Raw genomic sequence first — 25023 nt, forward strand, 5'->3', positions numbered from 1 at the left:
GCCGGTTGGCAGCAGTTCCCGAGAAAGGGGAAAAGGCTTTATTCGGGGTTGCTTTCTCAATGCCCGATCAGCGTTGGGGAACGGCAGTTCCTCCGGCCTCGCTGCAAAGCGCCGCTCGGAACAGACAAAAATATCTTTGCTCTAGAATTCCAGAAGATATTCTGGGTTAGCTCGTGGTGCCGGGGAAGGGAGCAAGGCTACCTCTCCCGCATCAGGCGGTGTGTCGGTCACCCGCGGTGGGAGAGGTCCTTGCGCGGCCCCCGCGGCGCTGGCAGGGGCGCTCCGGCACCAAGATGGCGGCGGCGGCCGAGCTGGCGGCGCTGGGCCGGCGCTGGCTCTGCTGGCTCCTGGGGCTGCAGGCGGTGAGAGCCGGATCCGGCGCGTTCGCGGCTGAGCGCGGCCGCAGTTCCTCAGAGAAAGAGCGGGTGTGAGGGCGGGGGAGGCGGCGTGAGACGTGTCCCGGTGCGGGAAGCGCGGGCGCCTCCTCCCGCTCTTGCGGCCGTGACCGCCTCTTGCTTTCCATGTCGGAGACTGGTCTCTGCTTCTGTCTTGTTTCTAAAACAGTTTGTATTGGTGCTGCCTTTTTTTTTTTTATTCAGTAAATTTTTTGTGTGTGAAAGCAAAGCAAGTGTAACGCGTACTTGGAGCCAAAGCTTTGAAGGAGAAAATGCTGATGAATTGAGGTGCATCGCTTGCTAAGTGTCTGAAATCATCTTGTTCTGATGGAAATTTAATTTCTGAAGTGTGAAGGGTTTTTCCAGTCCCAGTCAGAGACATTTACGACGTTTAGAATATTTATTGTTTCAGGAAAATAATCATATTTAGTTAAGATACTAAAAATAGAGTAAAAATATTAAGGAGAGAGACTTCTATTTCTTTTTTTCTACATCTCTCTGTAGTTTTACTCTCAAGTTTTTTTGAGCTTGCTACGTAACCAAAACTACTTGAGTGAGGAATTGTCATATGATGGAGCCTTTACTTGCTTTCATACACTGTTAGTGTTTTGGTTGGTTCTTTCTCACATAGACACAACCCAAAAAACATTCTCAGGAGAGTATTTGCCTTACTTTCACAGATTATTTAGGGGTCTGTTGGGCAAAGGTGTGAGGAGAGAGGCTGCTGGAAGCAAAGTGCCAATGCCAGTAGCCCTGTTATTGCTCCAAGGGGAACAGATTTAAAAGATGACAGTAAAGCATCAAAGGGGTGGATGGCAAGCAGCAAGATGCAAGAAAATTGTTTTAGTTACTACCATCATTAATTTAATAAGTGAGCAGTAATTAAAATGTAGCTTCAGCTGTGTTTGGAATGCCCCTTAGGGGCTTTTTATACTACTGTGTCATTGTTGTATTTCTTATTGCCAGTATCACTCAGAAAAGATAAATACTTGAGAAAGATAGATACTAAATACTTTGAAAACTAAATACCTTAGTAAAAATCCTTAAAAAAAGGATAAATTATTCCAGTAGAACAGGGTTTCATTTTTGCTTACCTGTTATACAGTGTCCTGGAGGAAGAAGAAAAATAGCTTTCTGGCAGACAGAATAGTGATTTCAGAATACCTTTTTTTTGTGTATTATACTTCTCTGTTCATGTTTTAACTCTTATTTTTTTAGCAGATACAGAGAAATAGAGTAATGAGGCACCTAATATATTTTCTACTAATTCTCAATCCATAATATTTTTAACTGTCACATAAGGGGCATGTATTTCCTTCAGCAGTAGGTTGGCCACTTCAGCAGAGGAAATGGGGTTTGCCTCTGTCTTACTTGGCTGTGCTGCATGGATTAGATGGCATGTGAATGTGAGGAGAAGTCTGTTCTGCTGAATGACAAACTTACTTTTTCTTCTGTACTTTTCTGTTTGGCCCAGTATAATTCTTCTGATTCTTGGCTGTTATCATCCAGTTGAGTTTGCTGGTGCCTTCTCACTCGCCTCAGAACACAGTGGTGCTGATTGTAATGTTGGTGCTTTGGATGTAGTAAGTTTTGCCTGGGGTCTTTTACCCAGACTGAAAAGCATTTGGGAAAGCTGCCTTCTTTCTCTCCATTCTTAATTCCCTCTCCCACTTTTTCCCCTCCAAAGCAGGCAGCTAGGAGGGAAGGTTTAAAGCTAAGGTGTGAGAAATCCATATGTAGAAAAGTGGGAATGTGAATTTGCTACAAGAAAGACATTGAGGGGCTGGAGTGAGCCCAGAGAAGGACACTGGAGCAGGGGAAGGGTCTGGAGCACATGTTCTGTGAGGAGCAGCTGGGGAAGCTCAGTCTGGAAGAAAGGAGGATCAGAGGGAACTTACCAGTCTCTACAACTGCCTGGAAAGGAGGGTGTAGCCTGGTGAGGGTTGGCCTCTTGTCCTAGGTAGCATGTGATGGGATGAGAAAAGCATGCCTCAGGTTGCATAAGAGAAAGTTTAGGTAGGATATTAGGAATAATTCACTGAAAATGTGGTCAGGGACTGGAATGGGCTGCCCAGGAAAGTGGTGGAATCACTGGAAGTGTTCAAAAGACATGTGGATGTGGCACTTGGGACAGGGTTTGTGGCTGAACACTGTGGTGCTGGGTTAGTGGTTGGACTCAGTAATGATCTTAGAGGTCTTTCCCAACCTTAGTGATTCTATGAGAATAAAACCCAAGTAACATTTAAGTGTTATTGGTTGTGTTACTTTTGCTGCCCATAGAAAGCAGAACTGGTGTTTTACATAGAAGCCATGTAATTGAATTGCCTGTTATAAAGTATTGCTGATAAATCAGAATTGCAGGGTTTTGTCTGCACTTCCACTTACAGTATATGCAATTTTCCTGTAACATTAATGCTAACATGAAATTAAAATCCTACCTGTATGTCTGGTTGAGCAGTTTGGTTAATTTCATCACTTTCTGGTTGTGTTTTTCCTGAGCTTAGCTGTTACATTATTTTCCATGAGTGTTTTTAGTGATCTGAAACTTACTGAAATTCTTTACAAAGAAGAGGCTTTGAAAAGCTGTAAACATGTGCATTTCAGTTGAGTCATTACCTTTGGGTTTTCTTCTTAACTTGAAGTTAGCAATAGGAAAGCAGTAGGGTATCAGAAGTGTATCTAAATTAATTTTGGCAGGTCTGATACCTTGAAATGTACATATTATGAGTGTCTCAAATTCTCTGTTAGTTTAAGATCCTTTTTCTCAACAGGGTGGTGTTTTGAACCCCTGGGCTGACTATTTAGGCATTACTGTAAAACAGTCACAAGAGACTTACTTGTTCTTTCCAATCCTTATAGCATTTAAAATCATCTTTAAAAAAAATAAAAAAGATACTAAAGTGTAACATTGTATTGACTTTCAGGTAAGTGTTTATGGAGCACAGCTGTCATCCGAAGCTTGCAGGGAGCTGGGCTTCTCCAGTAACTTGCTGTGCAGTTCCTGCAACCTTCTTGGGCAGTTCAGTCTGAATCAGTTGGATCCATTCTGCAGGGAGTGCTGCCAAGAAGAAGCTCAGCTGGAAACTAGAAAGGTGAGTTTTGGACCAAATTCCTTGTGGAATAATTTAACATGTCAAGTTTATGAAACTTTTCATTAAAAAGAATATATGAGAATCTGGATTATCATTTAGAGCGGAACATGCAGCATTTATTCATAGCCTAATATACAGGATCTAGATATGCAGGGTTGCCATACTGCTGTAAAACAATGTCCCTGTACCAACAGGGGAATCTTTAGTTCTTTGGCAGCCCTTCTCTGGTGTGACGTGACCATAGGTGGGAACTATATCCAGCTTCTTTTAAAAGGAAGAGACATGGGATTGGAAGAGGGCAGAAGAAGAGGATGAGGAGAGTGGTGCTTGATGACAGCTCCTGCTTGGTCAATGACCCATAGCATAATGGCCAGGATAGCTCAGTTCAGTCCTGGGCAACAAAAGGCTGGTGCAGCCTTCAGGTCAGTTCCTGGTGTGGCACAAACCTGATAGGAGCAGGACTGCTCACCTCCATCCTGCAGCAGTGACAACACCTGGATATTTTGGGAATGATCTCTCTCAGAGCTCATACTGTGCTTCGATCAGTTTAAGGCAAAACCTTTCCTTTATCTGTGGTAAATAAATATCTCTGTTCCTTAAGGTATGTTATCAATGAAGAAGTTTTTTTAGAGTTCTTGAAAGAATACATGTTTTCTAATATATGGTAATTTAAAAGTTCAAGAATATAGTGAAGACAAATCAATCACCAAGATAGTAGAGGTTTCAAGGATGAGAGGTGCTGAAATTATTTTTAGTGGCTAGGAGGTAATGAAATAAGTGACATAATGAAATTAATGTGGAAATCTAGCAGGTTTTTCCTGTCAATTAAATTCAGCCTAATATTTAAAAAGGAAAGTCTGCCTTTCAATTTTAATAAAACCAGTAATTACAGTGCTAGGTACAATATATTAAGTATCAAGAAGCATATGTCTGAGATTGGCAGAGAATTAATAATTAGTAATTTCCTAATACTGACAAACTTTAAGTTGTAGATTTTATGTATTAATGAAGTAGTATTGTAGTATTTCAATACAATCCTTATAGGACTTGATATGTAAGGCTTTTTCTTTGCTAGATATAGAAACCTTATAAAGGAAAGTTTGTCTTGGGGAAAGCTTCAGTTCTTTTAAATGTATATATATATATATATATATATAAATATGTACATATCTATACATATGCATAAACAAAACCTGAAGTTTCAGAATAAGGTCTTAATGAAATGTACTATCAGGGAGTGGCAGAATAGAAAGGGTCTCCAACATGCTCAGTAACAGTTGTGCTGGCAGCAGCAGCAAGGCTTCCTGTCCTTGTGTAAGGAGAAGATGCTTTAATTTGCTCAGGTAATATTCTTAGAGTTTTGCCTCTGTGCACAAGATGTAGCACAAGAACTTATGGAGCAGGACAATTTCTGTTGTCATTTGATGAGAAAATAAGCTAGCGGAGTTACAGTGCATTTCTGTCAATGTAACCTCTGAGAAATACATCTTAACAATTTATCAGTAACGTACTTAAGGATGTAACTTAGTTTGCACTGTAAACATTGCATTAATAAAAGTTGGATCAAATAACAGAAATTAAATTAATAGATACTCTTCTGAATTTCCTGAATCAGACATAGATTTCATTGTGTGGATAATTACACTTTCTATGTAAGGATAAGGAAATGCCATTTTGTAGTCAGGACTTCACTCTGTAAATATTATTAATCTGAAAACATCTTTATTTTATGATCAATGTAGTAAAATAAATAGCACAGAGCAGGACAGGGTCTTAAAGATTTTTGACAAATTCCTTCATAGTAGACCAAATTTCCTTGTATATTCACAGGAAGCAAGAAATTGTATGTTATAAGTTGTTAGGTTTTTTAATCTATTTGTGTTGGTTTACCCAGTTTCATTTTTTGCTTGGGCTTTGTGGTAAATGTGAACAATGTAGATTTTGATTATTAATTTATCTTTTTATTTCTGTGACATTTCTGAAGAAATGTGATACAAATGTCACTTGAGATTTGGAGCTAATACGGTGAGCATCAACTTAAATTATAGGAGCAATTATGATGGTATTTTCATACGTTTTCATATCTGAGTTTGAATGCAGGCTTTCCATATTGTGTACATTAATAGAAATACTGGATTGTTCTAACATTATGATTATATGGTTTATTATAGCATCATTTCTAATTTTCTTATGAGTGCTGTATCAGAAAGTGAAAAATTTTTATACTGTTACTACTGCTTAGAAATATATATTTCAGATTTTGTGATTGATTGGAGGTTTTACTTTTTTTTTTTTTTTTAAACTCATACTCAGTGACTTCTCTTGAAGACTAGCCAGTGGAAAGTTAGTATTTAGAGACAGTTAATATTATCTTAAAAGATTGTATTCAGAATCATCAAATTTGAATTGACTTATGTTTTAATATAGTGCTGATTGTAACACGTATCTGTAATTGAGCTTGAGATTTTACTATTACATAAAAAATTACAATAAAATTTTTAGTAGCTTCTTGCTAAACAAGAATTTTCATGCTGGGTATGCAGACTATGGAAACTGTATGCTGCCTTTTGCTATAATTTTTCCTTCTTGTTGATTTGTTTTTTCCCTGTTACCACAGAAATCTTCTTTCAAATGAAAATTTGATATTAAAGAGTCAATGAATGTTGTAAGTTCTTAAAGGTTTCTTTTTTTCCTACCTTCTTGCTTGTAGAATTTTTCATCTTACTCTGAAAACATGCATCTCAATGTAAGATGTTTGACTTTCTGATTAGCAGCCTGGCATGTTGCTGAGCTCCAGAGCTGTGGTGCTCTGGATTTTGTTAAAGCTGTGACTCCATACTTGAACATCCTCCAAGTACAAGAATCATTCTTCTCTGAACCACAGTCCCAGTACGTGAGGTAGTTCACTTGTTGCCTGAGCAGGTATTGCTTCCCAGGAGGTGGCACAGCATGTTGGTTGTCTGTGCTACAAACAGACTTGCCAGCTACTGGAGTTCCAGGACATGCTTCAGGATTTTAATTTTACTCTCTTCGCAATTACATGGCAAATACTAGAAATGGGGAAAGCAAGAGTTAGTTTATTGCATGACTTGTGCCTGAGTTCTAAACGAGAATTTAAAATTAAAGGTAATAGCACATCTATCTGAGATTTTTTACATAATTGCTGCTTTCCTCAAATGATCTGTGAAATATCCTCAGGCCTCAAAATATTTCATGCTGCATAGTATCAGTGCAGCCTCAAATGAGATGTTTACAGATTTGAACGGTTTCATAGCCTTGAAAGAAGTGTATTTATTAATCCTACTCTTGTTATTGGTCCAGTAGTTTGTGAATTGACATTGTGGAAAATAGCTGTGAGATATTCATGTTACACAAAATTTGTCTTGCTCTGAACTTCTGCTGACACCTGTTCAGTGAAATATTTTAATTACTTCATAATTGGACTGTGGGTTAAATGAAAAAATGTTTTGGTTATTTTCTCTTCCTCTAGAGATTTTGTATGCAGTCTCAGACTAATTCAGAAGCCAGCTTAAACAGTATTGCTTTAGACAGCTGCAAGTTTTAAGCCTCAGTCTGTCAGATGCAGAGTACTGCTGGTGTGTAAAACATAGAAGGATGAAATGGAGGTGAAGCTAACTGTGCGTGAAATTGTAGTAGCAGGAGAGATTGTCCATATTTTGCAGTAGCTGAAAATAGCTGCACTCCATCTGCAGCTTCGCTTAGGCTGTGTGACCACTTCAGACATAGCTATAAGCATATTCCATTAATTGTATATCATAATCTTAGATTTATCTCAACAATGTATCTGTGTCAAAATCCAAATTGATTTTAAAAATCAACTCTGATAAAATTTGCAATACATTAAATTTCACAGTTGCACTTTGCAGGGTTGCTACAACCCAGAACAGTTATCAATATAGCTAAATGGAGCTTTGAAAAATATATTTTTGCACATATAATAATATATGTTGAACTTCAGCATTTTAAATTTCTACTGTCAAGTATTTGTCATGTTGTAATGTAAAGGGCTTGGTGACTTAGAAAACATGACACCAGATATAATGACTAGGTGCTTCTTCTATTAAAAAACAACAAATCAAATTGAAAGCTTTCTTAAAACTCCACCCTTTTACATGTGTAGAATTCTTAAATGTGCTCTTATAAATTACAAGGCAGAATGAGGTGACATTCTTGTTCGGACTTACTTTTTAAAACTGAAAAAAGAATTTACAAAACTCACAATTATTGCTGGAAGTAGAATAACTTGAAGTGCTTTTAACGCTTCAGGCTACTCCTGTGTGACCCAATTTACATTCATTTTTCAGGTTTGTTTTTTTCTTTTCATTACACTAATTAAAGCGCTACACTCAAATTGCTGTTGACTGCTTTCTTGTTCTGCCAGAGGCTCTTAACATGAATAGTTCCACTCTCATTGGAGCTTCCGCTTTTCAACTCAATGGTTAAAAACAGAGAACTACTTAGAATTCACTGACATCTCAGAAATGTAAAGTAAGTCATATCAAATCTTACAGAAATTAATTAGAATTTTAGTTTACTTCTTCTAGCTGTTTCTCAAAGCCCACATCTTTTTCTGTCTTTTGATGTGTCCTGTAAAGTCTCTTGGATACTTGTAGAAAATCAAATTATGTTTTTACCTATCTGTATTCCTTATTTCTAACGTGTTACACAAAAATGGTATAAACTCATTGGTTTTCTAGCAAGTGTGACTTCAAAAATAGTGTGATTCAATGACAGCATATTTTATTTAACATTCAGGTAAATAATCAGGACTTTCTAATTAAAACTAATATGTCATATGATGTCCTTTCAAAGTTTGCTTTTAACTAAATGTCCCATACAGTTCATACAGGAATGATTTTATGGGCTATATTAATAGGGAAGTTAGGGGAACTGAGGTGATGCTGTTCTCTCTAATTGAGAAAGTCTCTTACCAGTACTATTCCTTCAAAATATTATTCACAACCATTCCTTGTACTAAAAGTGCGCTGCAATGGATGTCCTTCTCAAGAACTTTTCCATGTACACTCTTTCCTTTCCCTCTGTACACAATGTTATTGGCAATGAAAATTAATGTTGACAAGAAGTAGTCCTAGATAAGGAAGGTGCAGCAAACTAGTCAATGCCTAAGACAGAAATTTACTGCCTTTTGTTTGGCTCAGATTCACCAAGTGTTCATCTCTGTCAGATAAACCAAGATAAAATATATTATCTGTCTGTAATAGGGTAAGGCTTACCCATGGAAGAGCTATATCTGATCTTATCAGTGAAGGGAAAAAAAAAAAAAAGATTAGGAAAACTACAAATGTGAATTTCCTAAATGTGAGTTTCAGTTGTTGATGTGCATCTGTGCTGGTCAATAGAATAGCTTTAGCTAATTAATGCTGACCATCTAGATAAAGTACTGGCATTTGACTCTACAAGTGAAACTTCAAAAAGTGAAAGTCTCAAAATTTAAGAAGCACACAAGGTCAAATAAATATCTCATAAGATCTCTTCTCACTGTTTTCTTTCGAAAGCATCTTTCCAAGATGCTTTATTTTTTAACAAAATCATGGACTGGAGAATAAAACAGATGTTCAGTGATTCTACTTCTAGAGGTAAGTAGGTGCTTATATAGAATCAGATGGTATAGACCAGAATTGAAACTTGACCTGTTGACTTCCTATGTGTACTCTTTCGCTTGCATAGTTCTATGTCCAAGTGAGAGCCTGTACATAGGAACCCCTTCTCTGCCACCCTTCTCTATTCCACCCTGCTCTCCACCTCCACTTACACTGGATATTCATACCACCAGAGGTCTGAAGCTGGTGGTTGCTCCACTTCTCCATTTTCTTTCTCACCCTTGGGCCAGAACTCTTGCTTACATGAACTCACACCAAACATTGCAGAGACCAAAGTTAATAAAAATAGGCTGCCAGGAGCAGAAGTTGGTTTGGAACTTTTTGGTGATATTGGATTTAAACAGCAGAAATGTTTATAGAAGCCTGCAAGGAGGGTATTGTTCAACAACAAAAATAGCGATGGATGATACATTTCCTGTATACTGAAGAATGTAATAGTAATGCACAATTATATTTTGTATGTACAGAATAAAAAGTCTCCTTTGAGTCTCCTACTCAAAGCAGACCTCAAATGAGGATCTCCAAGAATGCAGATTATACAGTCTTCCTTAATAAATTATTTCAGTGCTTAAAGACCATGATTGTGACTTTTTTTCAGCCTTATACTCATTTGGGATTTCCTTCCACACAAATAAATGAGAGCTTAGATCCTGCTTAGCTTTGTTCAGAGCAATTTGCTGGTAATGCATATCACTAATCACAGGAGTACTGCTGATTCATATAACTGGCTTTTGACTGTTAGACTCTGTTTCCACACTCTTATTAGAGTTAGGCATCTCCCTTCACAGGATAATGAGCTGTCAGTGGTAGAAGTTGCTTTGTTGCTAAATTTACTGATGACATCAGTTCAGAATGATGTGTGTGTGTAGCAATGACTTTTTTGGCTTTCTGTATTACAGAGCAGTAATTCATAATGTTCCTGGCAGTGAGGCTTTCTGACTGCTCCCTGTTAAGCCACAGATTCTTACTCATGTTCTGCCTCCAGGAAAAGGAAAGACAAGAGTGATTTTGGAAACCTTGAGCTATCCATATAAGGGCATTCTCTGCCATAGAAAATATTTTATAGTTTGGATTGCATTGTTTATTATTTTAAAGTTTTCTAGTTTAGAATACGAATTTTCTGGTAAAAGTCACAAATGAACTGCTAGTTAGAAGAGTTTAGAAAAAAAGCTAAAGAAACTTTCAATAAAATCTCTTTTGGCTGTAAATTTCTCAGAAGAATAAATATTAGTTAACCTGTTTTAATTTCTCTGTGTGTGGATGGAATACAGTAAAAATTGAATTGCATGCTTTCATAAAAGAGATAATTCACCCTATTTTTCAGTGCCATTTTGCATATCCCAAGGAACTAGCTATTAAGAATAATTACATCCATGTTTTTCCTGAAATTTTTTGAAGTCAATAAGAGATGAGGAGCTGTCTTCTGCAGACCTGCTTATATCATAATATGAAATTAAAATGGCAGTGAATTTTATAACAAACATTGTTTACCTTAGAAAGAGAGTTGTTACTAAATGTTTAATGGAAGATAATCTTGTACCTGAGGCAAGTGAAAATTCTAGATGTTTGGCTGTTGTCATAAGTTTGCTTTTCTGCTTGTTCTCAGAACTTGGCTATTTTTTTAAAAATGTTTGATATTAGGCGTGGACAGTACACACATTGGAGAGAATCCAGGTACCATGAAGTAGCTTTTGACCCTTATGTGGCTCTGCCTTAATAGCCTGTTTAATTTCACATTTTAAGACATGCTGGTACTGTCAGCTGATTACAAACAGCTGTACAAATCCAGCCTGAATGACACTTTGTAACCTGTGTCAGGCAGGGTCACCCTGAGTCAACAGTTAGAAGAAAGCAGCATGCAAAGCTTAAGTGTCATAGAAGTAAAATTAGATATAACTTGCTGTATATTATTAAACTTTTTGTCACTTTTGAGCTAACATAATTTTATTATGATCAAGGAGCAATCTCTGTTCAATACCACTTTGCAGTTCAGTTTGGTCTGAATTCCTGTTTGGTTGTAAACATTTATGGTTATGTAGCAGGAATGTCACTTTTCTTCTGGAGTTTTCACCATGAGTAACTGGTAACAATACCATATCAATGTATAAATTAAGTACTGCTGGAATTGTGTTGCAGAAATTGTGTCAATTCTCTTTCTAGTAGCAGGTGAAATGTTCTCATTCATGTAAGTTAAATTTCCTTATTTTTACAATGCATATTTTTAATTAGCACAATTCTTCTGCAAAAAGAAAGTGTTACTGCTGAAGATAAATAGATCACGCGGACACAGGTCGAGGTGTGGTGAAAGAAAGAGCCGAGTTTATTTTTCCTCTCAGGATTTATAGGTTTGTGACCACAGCCAGGGGTTGGATGGTCAGGATAACACTTTCTCACTGCACTGGCCATGAGAGATGCCCATCACAAAACGTGTAACAGAAAGAATGTACACATATCTATGTTTACAGTTACTGTCCTGGGAAAGTCTTTAGAAAACCATGTTAGCAAGCTCAGAAGCTGAGTTTTCAGGGCGACAGTTCTGCTATAATTAAAGCAGACATGACCAATAATGTGGTTTGTCTCTTCTCACTTGTGAATAGGCTGTCCTGATTGCATCGGTGTGAACTGTCACAAGAGTTTCAGGTGCTTTCCAAAAAGTTTTGAATAAAACTGAACTCAAGTTGATGCTTTGGAAAGGAGGAGGCAAAAGTTCAGATATTGTCAATGTAACCTTAGAAAATATGCTCTTAGAATGTTGTAAAAAAAGCTAAGTTCTTTTTTTAGATGCTTACATGAATTGGCACTTGTTTTGGATTTTAACATGGACACCAGAAATACTTTAGAAAGCCTTTGTTTCATTGCTTCTAGTACTAAACTCACTTTCTGAGCACTAAAACAAGTGAAGCATTACTTTAAATGAACTGACTCATGAGTTAAGCATTGTGTAATGAACTGACTCGAAATGTTTGTGTGCCTCCATGCTGAGTGATACATGTCATTCTTATTAATACTTGAACACAGTGACTGCCTTCACAAGGAAATTTGGAGAACATCTGCTCTGGACAGAATGACATGGTAGATATTAACAGCTAGGCTTTTGTGGTAGGCTAAGTGATGCGAATAAACCTGGGATTTTTGCAAAAGACACCTTTGTTTAGAGTTATAAATGAAGCCAGTTGATTCTTCTTTTTTTCTGGTCTAGCCATCAAGAAAGCAGCTGTTTGTCTCAGCATGAATCTAAACCTTTTTGTACCAGAACAGTTTGGTTTCAATTATGGCATAATTATAAGCTCAAAATTTAGACATCAATGATTGAGCTGTTTTCTTAAATTTCTATCAGATATTGGCCAGGAGTTACAAAGTGGGAATAGTGAGTTGTTACAAAATGTCTTACATATTTGAGATTCCTACAGTGATTTTGTTCCATAAAAATTCTTGTTTGGAAGGAAAAGACTAAGAATAATTTGCAGTAATAAGTATTGAAAAATGCTTCATTTTACTGTTGTCCTAAATTTGAGTGTGCTTATCATATGATAGACATACATAAAATAGCTAATTACCTAGATAGAAGACTACTTATTCCTTTGTCTACTTCTTTATACTGCCTTGATAGAAAAATGCAGATAAATAACTGTCCATATCAGAGAAATCAATATAAATGTTCAGTGGATTAGTGAGTGTGCAGAGGAATGTCTAAATCTAGAATTGCTGATAGAACTGTTAAATACTTTTTTTTAACCACAAAGAGAAAAGGTAAGTGAAGTTTATGAACCCCTTCATGTTTCCATGTGCCCTTTTTCTTCCATCTTTGTAATTACTTCATGTTTTAATTCCAGAGGAATTATTCAAGCTAGTATCTGAGTTGTTTATCACTGCCTTTTTAAATTAAAACCTTGATTTGAGTAGTGAAAAAGCTTTTTGAAAGTCTGGTGTTTATGATCTCTTGAGTATTGTTTCATAGTATTTCTGGGTTTTAACAGTCAAATCTTAGGGTTTTATCTTAAATACAATGTTTAGTTGAAAATGTATCTGTAGTTAGGCAAATTTCTGAGATGCTGTTCTGAACAGATAATGCAGTGTAACATTCTCTTTTCACTTTCCCATGAAGGTAATGATTACTGATTAGTTCATGCCAAGAGAGAAGTTGAAATTTCCCTGCAAATGATTAGAGTATTTCTTACGTTCTAATTCATAGCATTTAAGCAAATACTGAGTTGGCCCTGAATCAGAATTTGAATATTCAGAAATGAACTTGTATTTCTGGCTGTCCATGATGCCTCCATACAATAGGTGACGGAATGTCAATAAAATTGTCTTTGAGATTTCTGTCGTATCATGTGTGGTTTGCTTTTTCAGTGTGGTTCATGAAGGTTAGTTTTAATTAATTTACGGTTCATATTTTAAGTGAAACATGAATTTATGTAATTTCAGTGAGGTTATATTTTTCTATACCTAGACTTGCACATTTGTTATGAGAACACTATCTAAAAGAATTAATTAAAAATTAAAATTAAAAAATTTAAATTTTTTAAATTAAGCTAATTCTGTCTGCTTATCTATAAGCAGTGGGGTTTAAGGCTTAGAAGGGTGTGATTCGGCATGCAGTATTATATATATAGTATATATGCTATGTGTAATATTAAAATGCCTAGCTTTGGAGTATGAAGTTCTATTTTGGTAGTGGAAAATCTGTTGTTAATTTAAGATTCACCAAACTATAGAATCATTTTCATCTTGCAGAAAGAATCACAAAATAACCTAAAAATATGACAGTATGCAAGATAATTGAATGGTTTTTTAATTTAGATAATTTATAAAATTGAAATTAACTTATATTTTAAGACTGAATCTGAGTATTTTGCATAGCTGACAGAAGTGATTGGCAAGTATCAAAGTTAGCCCAGCCTGTACATATTACTTCACCTAAGGCCTGTTAATGTGATCTGACTTCTTTCTGTAAACACAATGAACTAAAGTCAACCAATAGCCCAAATGGGAAATTTAAAGTCCCTATCTTATATTTATTATAAGTATTTCACTGTCCATGTTAAGTTTAAAGTGGAAACTAAAATTTCGTTTAATGAGATTAAATGATTAATGATTAATATCTTTGGGGAGGAAGAAATAGTTTTCCCTGTTACTGACCCGTAATTCCCATTGTAACATGTCCAGTTGCATTTTTTTAAATGAAATTTTGCTTACACCAACAGTATATCTCAAATGATCTTTTTTTTTTGTTTCTACATTTTTAGTGTAATGAATGAAAATTATCATGTAAAGTGAACAGTCAGTTGTTGCATAATCAGAGACAGGTCTGGAACTGTGATTCTGTCTAGGATCTTACTTGTAATTAGCATCAACAGTGTAGCATATTGTTTCCTCAGAGAAAAATAGTTCAACAGATAACACATTATAAATAAACTAGTAATTTAGATTACTTTTGCCATTAACCTTCTGTTTATTATTACAGCTTTATGCAGGAGCTGTCCTAGAAGTATGTGGATGAAAACTGGGAAGGTTCCCTCAAGTCCAGGGTAAGTAAAGCCACTTGTATTCCTTCAAATTTGAAATACTGTCACAGCTGAATGACAAAAGGTACTTTTAAGTACATTATAAGTAGCCATAAATTCAGTATATTATATCAGTAAAGTTACATTGATCTGAGACTCATAGAACTGGTCTCCAGTAATTGATAGATGAAATTATATTGTGCACTTATGGAACAATTTTATTTTCACAGATCCTGCCATGTAATTGTTTTATCAGTGGATAATGACAGTCAACTAACAGGAATGGAATACAGTAGTGTAAGAGGAAAATCAGTACCATCAGTGTCTGGTGGTAGGAAGTTGCAAGAAAAGAATCTGTGAGAAATTTCAAACTGGACTTTTCTTATAAATTAGGGAAGAGCTTAGGATAGCAGTACTATGGTTATTTTGGGGTTTTTTCCTACAATGAGGACTTATATACCATACTTTCTAATACTGTACTTTGGACATAGCTGGACATAAGTACTAATTTAGCTTTAGAATTTAAAACTGCAAAAACAGCATGTTTCCATCTACTGTGAAAAGTATTAATACCTCCCTGTTTGAAGGCTGGTTGTGGAAAAAAATAAGATTTTAAAACATGTTACAATTTACATAAGTTGTACTGCATTATATCTTTTCCTGCCACCTCTGCCCAAACAGTTGAATTGAATGATTGCAAGGCCAGACCAAAGCTCTTTTCTCTTTTCCTCTGTACAAAAATGTCAAAATTAGAATTCTTTAAATGACTTGTCCTACTTCAGGGATGTGAGGAAATTAACTTCATTAGTGCAGGAGTCCATATTATCTCCGTGACCATTCAAATTTAGGAAACATAAAAACGTTCCCAACTGGTGTTGCCCATTCACTCAGCTGCTTTATGGTTTTGGATTTGTAACAGTTAAGTGCTCATTTGAGCCACAGGTTTGAAGGAAAAGGTTAACCTGTTAGCCTGACTCCAGCCTGTATTGTGTCCTCAGTTATCTTCATGTGTAGGTCCTTGAAGGGAATGGCCCTCAATTCTTGCTGTGTGCACACTTTGAAACATATTCCAAAGACTTGGAACAGTGCAAAAGGGAAAACTTGAAAATTGTGACTAGGTTTTTTTGTTTCTTTCAATTCTTGGTTATCTAAACCTCCTCAAATATTTATATTCCATTAATCATATGGCTTACTTTTTAAAGTGGCTGGATACATTTCATTGTTTTTTAAGAAGGATCTCTGTTTTGACCCAGTTTTGATTTTGACAGTATTTTGTACATTAAGAATTGAAAAAGGACTGACTAGTGCACTTAAATTTCTCTTTTGTGTTTTCATCACCAATTTGTGCAGCTACTCAGTCTAAACTTACCTTAAACAAATTTACAGCTAGGGTATTAGAAGAAGTTGGAAAATGGGATATGTATTAGAAGCATACTTAGAATTTTTTAAAAGCAGTAGACTATATTCTTTCAGCTGGTATTTGTCTTCACACTAGTATTAATCTCAGAATACTCAGATTTTCTCCTTTATTTTAACTTCTAACAGAAACAGTATTTAATGTCTCCATCTTAAGACATTTACTTTCAAGAAGTGTTTTTATTTCAGCTTTTCACTTGGACGTTTACTATGGACGTAAGGTTGCCTCAAGGTTATGCTGCTGGTTTTGAAGCATTGTCTTTGTAGGCTTCATTGAACTGTGCAGTCTGTCACTGACAATGTCTCATTACAAATAACTCAATCCTTTTCCATAGCTTCTGTGAGGGTTTTGTTAAGAGTTTGTTTAGATGTGTTTGGTTTTTCTCCCCAGAATATACACAGAATGGCATTGTTAATTGCAGACTGTGTATATATTAGAATTACATGGATTAGTGTAACGTATGTAACTGTGAAGTCTTGACCTTTAAGTACCTGTGTAAATTGTTTTGTCACTTCGCTTAGTCCCACAGACTTTGATGTTTCTCAGGCTATGTCTGGATTGTTTTATTTGGCTAAAGGATGAACAGTGTTGTTTTGTTGGTTTTTTTGTTGCGGTTAGATTTTTTTTTCTTGTGAGATTCACATATTTAAATAGTTAAAGATTGAAATCAGTTGAATTAATAAAGGTTTGTAAAAGTTACACAGTTGGAAGAAGCTGTGGGTTGCTCAGTCCTTCACTATTAAAGTTTCTTTCAAAATTACTGGTTATATAAGCTTCAGCTATAAACAGTTGCTTAATACACCTGTGTGCCTGAGATGTGAGAATCGTTACATATGGAATATATCTGTATATACTAGGAAGGCAGAGGAGTGAGAAGTGGTGACAAAAATCTAGTCCTCAGCAAGAGGATGGAAAAGTCTGGTCTTCAGCAAGATTATCTCAGTCTTGAACTGGATGTTATTGTTTGTAGTGTCACACCAAAGTACTAAATTTGGCTTTTGTGAATATGACCAAGCATGTCTATTAGGTATTTCAGATACAGTTTCTTGTAGTAAGTCTGGTAACAGACCATATTTCTGTATGTCTCTTTTAAATTCAGTACTGAATCTTATTGATAAGATTCTGAAGATACTGAAGATAAGATACTGAAGTCTTATTGATAAGTATCTCTTAAAAATAAATAGCCCTATAATAAATGCTGTACTCTGAAATTAATCCCTGTATTACATATATTTTGAAACTGTTCTGTATAAAACTGTTCTTAGATATTTGTCATTTAAAAGCACTCCATCAAAGTACAGTATTAAAACCTAATATTAAAACCTAAGTGAGAAGATTCATAGATAAAGCAGTATCTTAATATACCAGGTAACACAGTGACAGTTTTTGGCTCACATCCATAAAACTAAGGCTCTGGAATAGAATAATGAATTGGCTGGGTCAGTGATTAATGTAGCATATTTGTTTTATGTTGACTTTTCAGTGGCAGCTGTGTTCTTTTCAGCATGAGATAGGAGATCAGTGTTTAGACTCCTACATTCTTTCCAGTTTGTTTAAAAAAACAAATTAGACTGTTTTTTTCAATGAACATTCCTTTCATATTTCTCTCCATTCTTTTTTTTTTCAATCAAATAATTCTCACCTTTCCTTGTGTGACTCTTTTAGTTAAGAAATGGTTGTGTTCCCAGCAAATCTGTTCCAGAAACAAAGTCCTTAATCCTCAGACTCATGTAGTGTACAGCTACATTAAATCCTTTGACTTCAGAGTCAATCAGCACTTCTATATCACCCAAGTTCTCCAAGTGTTAAGGGGATTCATTTAGCTACTAAAATGTAATTTCTTATGAGATTGCATTGTATTAGGTAAGATCACTCATTTCCTAGTTATTTTAATCTGTAATTCATAAATACTGACAAAAGAAAGTTAGAAAATTATATTAACCTTAAATCTTGCACGGATAAAAGCATTACTAAAACTCTTGCTAAGAAATATGTATATTACAGTGGGAGACATTCATTGCTTTATCATAATCTTTTGTGAGCAGATGAAACACTAATTAAAACAATACTTCCCTGCAGATTCAAAAATGTCTCTTGCCCAACTGCTTGTACAAAGTACCCTGTCTTTTGGATTTTTTGAAGTTTTTTTCTTCAGGCTTGATTTGAGCTCTGGCTTAGATTAATTTCTGAGAGCATGTGATGCTTTTTATAAAATCATGAACAGCTGCATTGTAACTTGATTAATAGACTACAAATAGTAGTTATTGATGTGCCATATGAATTCTTAAATTTAAATTTTTATCCCAAACTGAGGTCCCCAAAAGGTACAGAGTTATAGTCATTAAAATGTAAATAAGTGCTTGCTGTGTGCTGTAGTTCAGTCTTTTTGCTCAGCTTTCATGATAACTTTCGAAGCAGACTCATACCATCTTCAGAACTGCAGCGCATGTATTTGTCCCCAAAACGTCTGAAGGAAGACATTAATGCTCTTGTCTTGCCCAGTGATTTACATATTCACATTTCTAGCAAGTATTGCCAATTTTCTTAGCAATGCTCTGCTATTGGTGGCATTATTCAATGTTGGAATTTCCTGTCTTCCTAAAATGTCCCTCTCTTAGTCTACCTTTTGTTTTGGTTTTTCTTTTTCATGGCTTTAATACTTGATAATTGGCAATGCCTTAGTAAAATGGCTTTTAATTCAAGTTCATTTCAGGTACAAAATGGTCAAGTCTGTATAGTCGAGTCCTTTGTGCCTTTATTATATAAAATTGTGCAACGTTATGCACAAACTTGGGTCTCCAGTAGAATTTCTTATTTTCAAATGGCTTGTGTTTAATAATTCACAGCCAAGCAAGCAGGCTACCCTTTAGCTTATCTGAAGTAATATTACACTTGCTTTCTGTTTATTCAAGTTAACTCAGAGCAACTGTTTGTTCTGCTTGGGGAGATGTTTCATGTCCATATTGGGTCAGGAAGTTCTCTTATGCTGTGTCCTGCTGCACCTCAGAGAATAGTGCAGGTGTGTGTGTAGATATACACAGACTTGCCCTTTTGGCCACAGTGATTCTTAGATTCCTACAGTCTCCATTTAGGGCTCTGGGATTTAATTCCAACAAACTAATTTTCACACACTTTCTTATTACACTTCTGTGTTTGGTATCGAAACAAATGGACTTTATAACAATAGCAGTGAGTTCTCCTTTCTACTGTGTTCATAGGTAGAGGCTGCTTTTAGATCTTTAAAAGCACTGTTCAATGGGGGCCAGGGTTTAAAATGCTTTTACACACTTGATACTTCTCTGGCCTTGTAGCTGTAGTTGATTGTGGTGCAATCCTTTCTGCTCTTCAGGAACACCTCAGGAGCACTTCCAACAGAAGTGCTTTGGTACTGTTCATGGTTTGTCAGAGCATAAGGTGAAGTGATTTTGCAAAGCTGTCTGGAGAACAGCTCTGACTTCTGGTCCGGTGTTTTAATTCAGCAGAACATGGTGTCATGGCACCGAGCTCAGAGTTCATCTTACACAAGTCACAGTGGAAAATGCCTCTCCTGCTCACCCATGGATAGATTAGAGAAAGGTTTGTTTCTCTGTGGTGTGTAATTTCTAAAGTTGCTACAGCGAAAAGAAAATGGGGAGATAGCCTGGGTAAGATTTAGTATTAAACATCAAACTACTAAATAATGGTGTATAGATGTGCAAGTACCATTTAGATATAGAACCATAAGAAGCAATATTGATGTCAGGGTATAGCGGGGAAACTGTTGGAGCAATTTGAAGGTGGAGCATTTGCACCAAATCCCATGATAAGCAGGCAGTCATGTGTCCCTAAATGTGCACTGTAGCTGCATCTGACTTCCTAACCTCATCATTTCAAAGGCTGCTAATTCAACTCAAGGACTGATTTTGTGGAAAGAAAAAAAAAAGTGATGGGATAATCTGTGTTTTTAATGCATGCCAGTATTTGAGTTTCTCATTATAGCTTCCAAAATTCAGAATATACAAATTATTTGTACATTGAGTGTTTTTCTTTGTTGCATTGCAAACTCAAGTGAGTGATGCAGAAAGTCACTATGATCAGCATTAGAAATAAATATGCCATAACAGAAACTAATTTTGTTCAGGAAATTTCAGGAAAAATGTTCTGTAGTGCTTCAGCTTTCAGAAGATTTAGACATTTGACATTGATACAAGTGTGTAATAGCTACTTTTAGTGTTGCAGGGTGTAATGCTGCCTATAGAATACTTTCCTCTTCCACCTAATGCTGTTTCCACTTTATGTGAGTTTGTTCAGTCCAACACTGCAGCCAGAGAACAGCCTCTTGTGTCCAAATAAGCTTTTATCTGTCACTCAAGTAACAAATCCTTACACCTGTTACAAGCTTAAAGTGCTGTAACTTGAGGGCCCTCCCAAAGGCAATTTTTTATTAGTCAAGTTCCAAAGTTTGGATTTGCTTCAGAAACTTTATCCATTTTACTATGCTCCCTTAGCATTTTGCTATTAGTTACCCACTGTACTGACTACTTCTTACAACCTTCTTTTCATATAAAGCCCTAGAGACTGATTTCAGCTTTAGATTTAAGGTGAAGAAAAATGTGGAAAAATTCCTCCAGAAACACTTCAATAGTCTGTGGACTTAACAAAGAGTAAGAAATGTCTTTGCTGCTTTTTTACACATTACTTTTGATGACAGCCAAAACAACATATCACAAGGGCATGGGAAACACCAAAGTTGAAAATACATCTTTGACTTTAAATCAGAATTGAACTGCAATATGTGAGCAAGTACTGTTTATTTTGTGCTATTTGAAATTGTTATACACAGCTTACAATATATTAGTGCATAGTCCTGTAGAAGGAATAAAGACAATTCTCATTTTCTTCAGGGGCCTGGTACATCTGGCAACTCCATGAGCCCTTGGTATTTCTTTACCTTGTTTATATTGTGTAGTAGTTGGTGCAGCAAGCAGAGTATAGCAGAGTATATGATTTTTACCTGTACTGGGAGCTCGGTGGAAGAGAGAAGAAAATAAATGCCACTCTGTATAACCATGCTGAGAAAGTGTTAAGGTAACTGTCTGCAGTAATGTAAAGATAGGTATAAAGATGCCAGGGGATATCTCTGCAATTACTGGGAAAGCACTACACTTTGTCAAGCAGTATGAAACATTAGTCCTGAGGTTGCACTCATCTCCATGCACCAGCTGGATGCACTGCAATTTGTGAGAGATTCATTGTTGTCTAACCTTGAAAAAGCAGCTTTAACATGCAGCTGGCACTCTTGTAGGAGCCAGTCTGTACTGACAGGGTTCATCCTTGGGGAGATGCTACTGAGATACTACAGGAGCATCCTGAATCCACTTAATGTCAATATAGATACTAAATTCAGCTTTTAGCACAACCTGACTTTGAAATGGAAGAATGAGGACTGTTATTTTCTAAATTTTAAATATTTCTAGAACTCAGTCATTCATTAGGGTGAAGTGCTTGGAAGTAGGGGATTATGTTCACACTTTGTCCTGAAACACTTCATACTGTCTTTTCAGAGTTAAGGGTAATGCAAGGTCTGAGTTGTGCTGTAGGGACACAGGGCCTGTGCTGCTGTTAGCACCTGCTGACATGTGCTGCAAGTGAGGAGTGGTGCAGCAGCAACCCACCTCACACCTGGCCTTCTCTCCATGTAGCTGCCTGACAGCCCATACAGCTTCAGGAATGTCAAGACAAGAGGAAATACGAGCTTCTTTTCCTGTTCCCTGGCTTTGTTTTCTTGGTGGTATTCAACACATAATGTCAGAGATCTCTGCAAGACAAGATTGTCCGTCTTGTTCACCAGAATAACACCTCTCCCCACAGCTTCCTGTGCACCCTGTCCCCCGCAGAGCTGCAGCGTGTGTGCAGTGTGCTGATGAGATGGGTGTCACATTCAGCCTCCCTCACAAAGCTGATCCTCAGCCAGACTTTGATCGCTCCAACGCTTTTCCTCACATTTGCGTAGCAGCAGCATATGGGCCAGTCTGCTGAAGGCTGTCAGCTGTGCGTGCAGATAAACTGCCTTACGCAGTTGCACTAGTGTTCAAGGAAAATCCAACAGATAGAATTTTTGTTTGGATTGCTAACAAAAATAGGTGTTCCTTTGGCGTAATAAGTTTAGTATTATTAATTTTGTGAAGGTACTAAGATTTTAACATTTAAATATATCCTAAAGCATAATTAAAAAAAATAATTTGGGGAATACTTATTTGAAAGCAAATCTACTTAAAGTAAATTTTAAAGTAAATCTACTTAATGTAAGTAGAGAAGAATTTGATTTTCTCTCTTTTCTCCAAACTGTAGCTTTTGTCAGGAGTGATAAGCCAAAACTCTTCAGGGGACTGCAAATCAAGGTAAGTTGTAGCCTAACTTTTTTGTTTGTGATGTTAAGAAGAACTAGGTTTGGTGGAGACAGTCCTTTGGATTGTTCCCTATTTGCTGATCAAGTAATCCTTTAGTAGAGGACAGATATTTGCATTGCCAGTGTGAATCATTGTAAGTTCCTGCTAGTAATGTTGATTTGTTTACTGCTCAGTAACTGTTTGGTACTGATTCTTTGGTGGTGGTGAGGTTTTGGTTTATTTTATTCTTGTTCGGTTGGTTTTAATCCCAGAAAAAATATAATTATAGCAGATGGGAAAAGAATCTGAGGAATGTTTATATTTTCTTACTTTATAGATATCTTGGATTTACTCAAGCTTTATGTCATAATTTCTTTTTCTCCTGTTTTGTTCTCCCCTACTTTTCATATGGAGCTGCCATTTCCATACATTCAGTGATTCTTGGGTTTTTCTTTTTCTCTGTATACTTCAGACATCCAGCTTTATACAAATGCATATACTGAACAGTGTTTCTTATAACTTGCATATATGCAAAGTTGCATAAGCTGCACTGCCTTAAGCTCCAACAATTCTTTGGTTTCTAATCTAATCTAAGACTTCACCTTCCTCTTAAAGTCCTATGTGAACTTCAAGTGTACTTCAGAGATACACATCTTGATTCTCACATCTTGTGCTCCCATCTCTATTGCCCAAATGGCACCATCTGGAATCACTTCATAGCTATGCATGGCTGCAATAAGTGATTTTTCTTCTCAGCAGCAGATTCTATGTAAAACAGATTTCCTCTGTCTGTCTCACACATTCATGTCTCTGTGTCCTCCAGTTTCTTTCAAAAGCTTTCTCTCCTTCTGTATGTCTGTTTCTTTTTACTTTGTAGGTTTATTGAACATCAGAGCAGTCTAGACTACAATTGGTATCAAGTACTACCAGAAAAAAAAAAAGTGCAAATGAATCTTTTTATTTCACAAGACTTGGAAAACTCAATAGAGGTGCCACTGGCTTCATTAAGTAAAACCAACTAGGTTAGCTCAGTTGAGCAGTGGGATACTCCTGGGGAAATCTTTCCATACTTAAATGGTCAGAGCTTTCTGATACTGTTAAAAGCTTTTATTTGCATTACTTATTTTGGGACTTAGTGAGCTGGAGAAGCACTGAAGAATTATGTTACCAGGAAAGCATGGTAGGCACAGATACAACACAGCAAGAAAGAATGTGATTGCATTAGAAATTGATAGTCGAACTTTGACCTGTTAAAGTGTCCCAGAATTTCTAAAATGGTACAAAGGTTGTTGATTGTATACGAAAAATCATTCATCTAGCTTTAGTAACTTAAAACAGTTGGAGTAAATACCCTCCTTCAAAGCCAGGCCGATGGCATTACCCCTCTGCACATGCATTAACTGCTGTGGCGCACCAAGGAGAACAAAGAGATGTTTCTGACACCCACCCCCTTCATTTGACTTCTTCCTCCACTTTCCTCTCTCTGACATTAAATGTTAAGTCAGAAGTCTGAACTGATTTAAATCACTTGAGAGCAGGGTCATTGTTAGCATGGAGAATGGATTTCCCAACCAACGTAACTGACTTTTCTTCTTTCCCCCCCAGTATGTGCGTGGTTCTGACCCTGTACTAAAGCTGCTGGATGACAGTGGGAACATTGCAGAAGAACTGAGCATCCTCAAATGGAATACAGATAGTGTGGAAGAATTTCTAAGTGAAAAACTAGAACGTGTATAAATCATTGCTTTCTGTCCTTTCCTTTTCATATTTTGTCATGGTAATCTTCTCAGATGAAGTGCACTACAATTGAAGAAACATTCCAACATCTATATTAGTTTTAAAATACCTGTTGTGCTGTACTAAACATCTTGTAATTAGAAAGGAAGCTTCAGCACACATATCTGACAAGTTGACAAACAGTAGCTTGTCTTAACATTATTATTTCACCTCTTAATGCATTTATCACTAAGAATGCTTTGTTTCAAAGTTAGTTATGCAAATCTCAGTTTGTTATAATCAGGTTTTTTTCCACAAATGCTCTTAAAACTGAAGAGCTTCAAATAATAGAAATGATTACCATGCTTTTTGTATGCTGCTCTTTCTTAAGGAAGTTAGAACCAAATGCAATTTATCTCCCAAAGAAACTTGGCTACTAATGCTCTCTTTCATTTGTATTTGAACTGTCTTTTTAAAGAAGCCTTGTTTACAGTGAGTACCTAATTCACAGGTTTGAAAGCTGATGGAGGAACTCATGCTCTGATACTGTGAAACATTTAGTAAGTACACTTTAGTGAAGACTACATAGAAAACCTCTGAGGTGTATGAAGTCAGATGTCAGGTGTGCTTTACATCAAATGTTTTGCTTCAGAAAACATGAGCTATAACTCGTGAAAAAGCTTTCCTTCCAACTTTCAGAAGTTTATTGGAAGTTTGTTTATGAAATTAATTTGGAAACTGTTCTTTTAAAATGTATATTTTTCTTTCTTAGTTGAAATTTATGTGAATAGGGAATATAGACAGTATGTATGGTAATGAGTCAAATCCATTAAGACTTGTTGGGTTTTTTCCACTTAGAGTCAATAAATATGGTAATCAAGAATAA

General features: G+C 36.3%; 1 protein-coding gene across 1 annotated transcript; it reads left to right on the forward strand.

Moving 5' to 3' along the window:
• The first annotated feature begins 211 nt into the window (after positions 1-211).
• SELENOF (selenoprotein F) lies at positions 212-25023 on the forward strand. Its single transcript, XM_005521004.3, has 5 exons — positions 212-362; positions 3320-3487; positions 14597-14660; positions 22384-22433; positions 24027-25023. Exons 1-5 carry the CDS (start codon positions 294-296, stop codon positions 24156-24158), a joined length of 483 nt encoding a protein of 160 aa, XP_005521061.2. The 5' UTR covers positions 212-293; the 3' UTR covers positions 24159-25023.

The sequence above is a fragment of the Pseudopodoces humilis genome, chromosome 10 (assembly GCF_049639895.1).
Source record: "Pseudopodoces humilis isolate 2021_Gansu_Grassland_sample_001 chromosome 10, ASM4963989v1, whole genome shotgun sequence".
NCBI lineage: Eukaryota > Metazoa > Chordata > Aves > Passeriformes > Paridae > Pseudopodoces > Pseudopodoces humilis.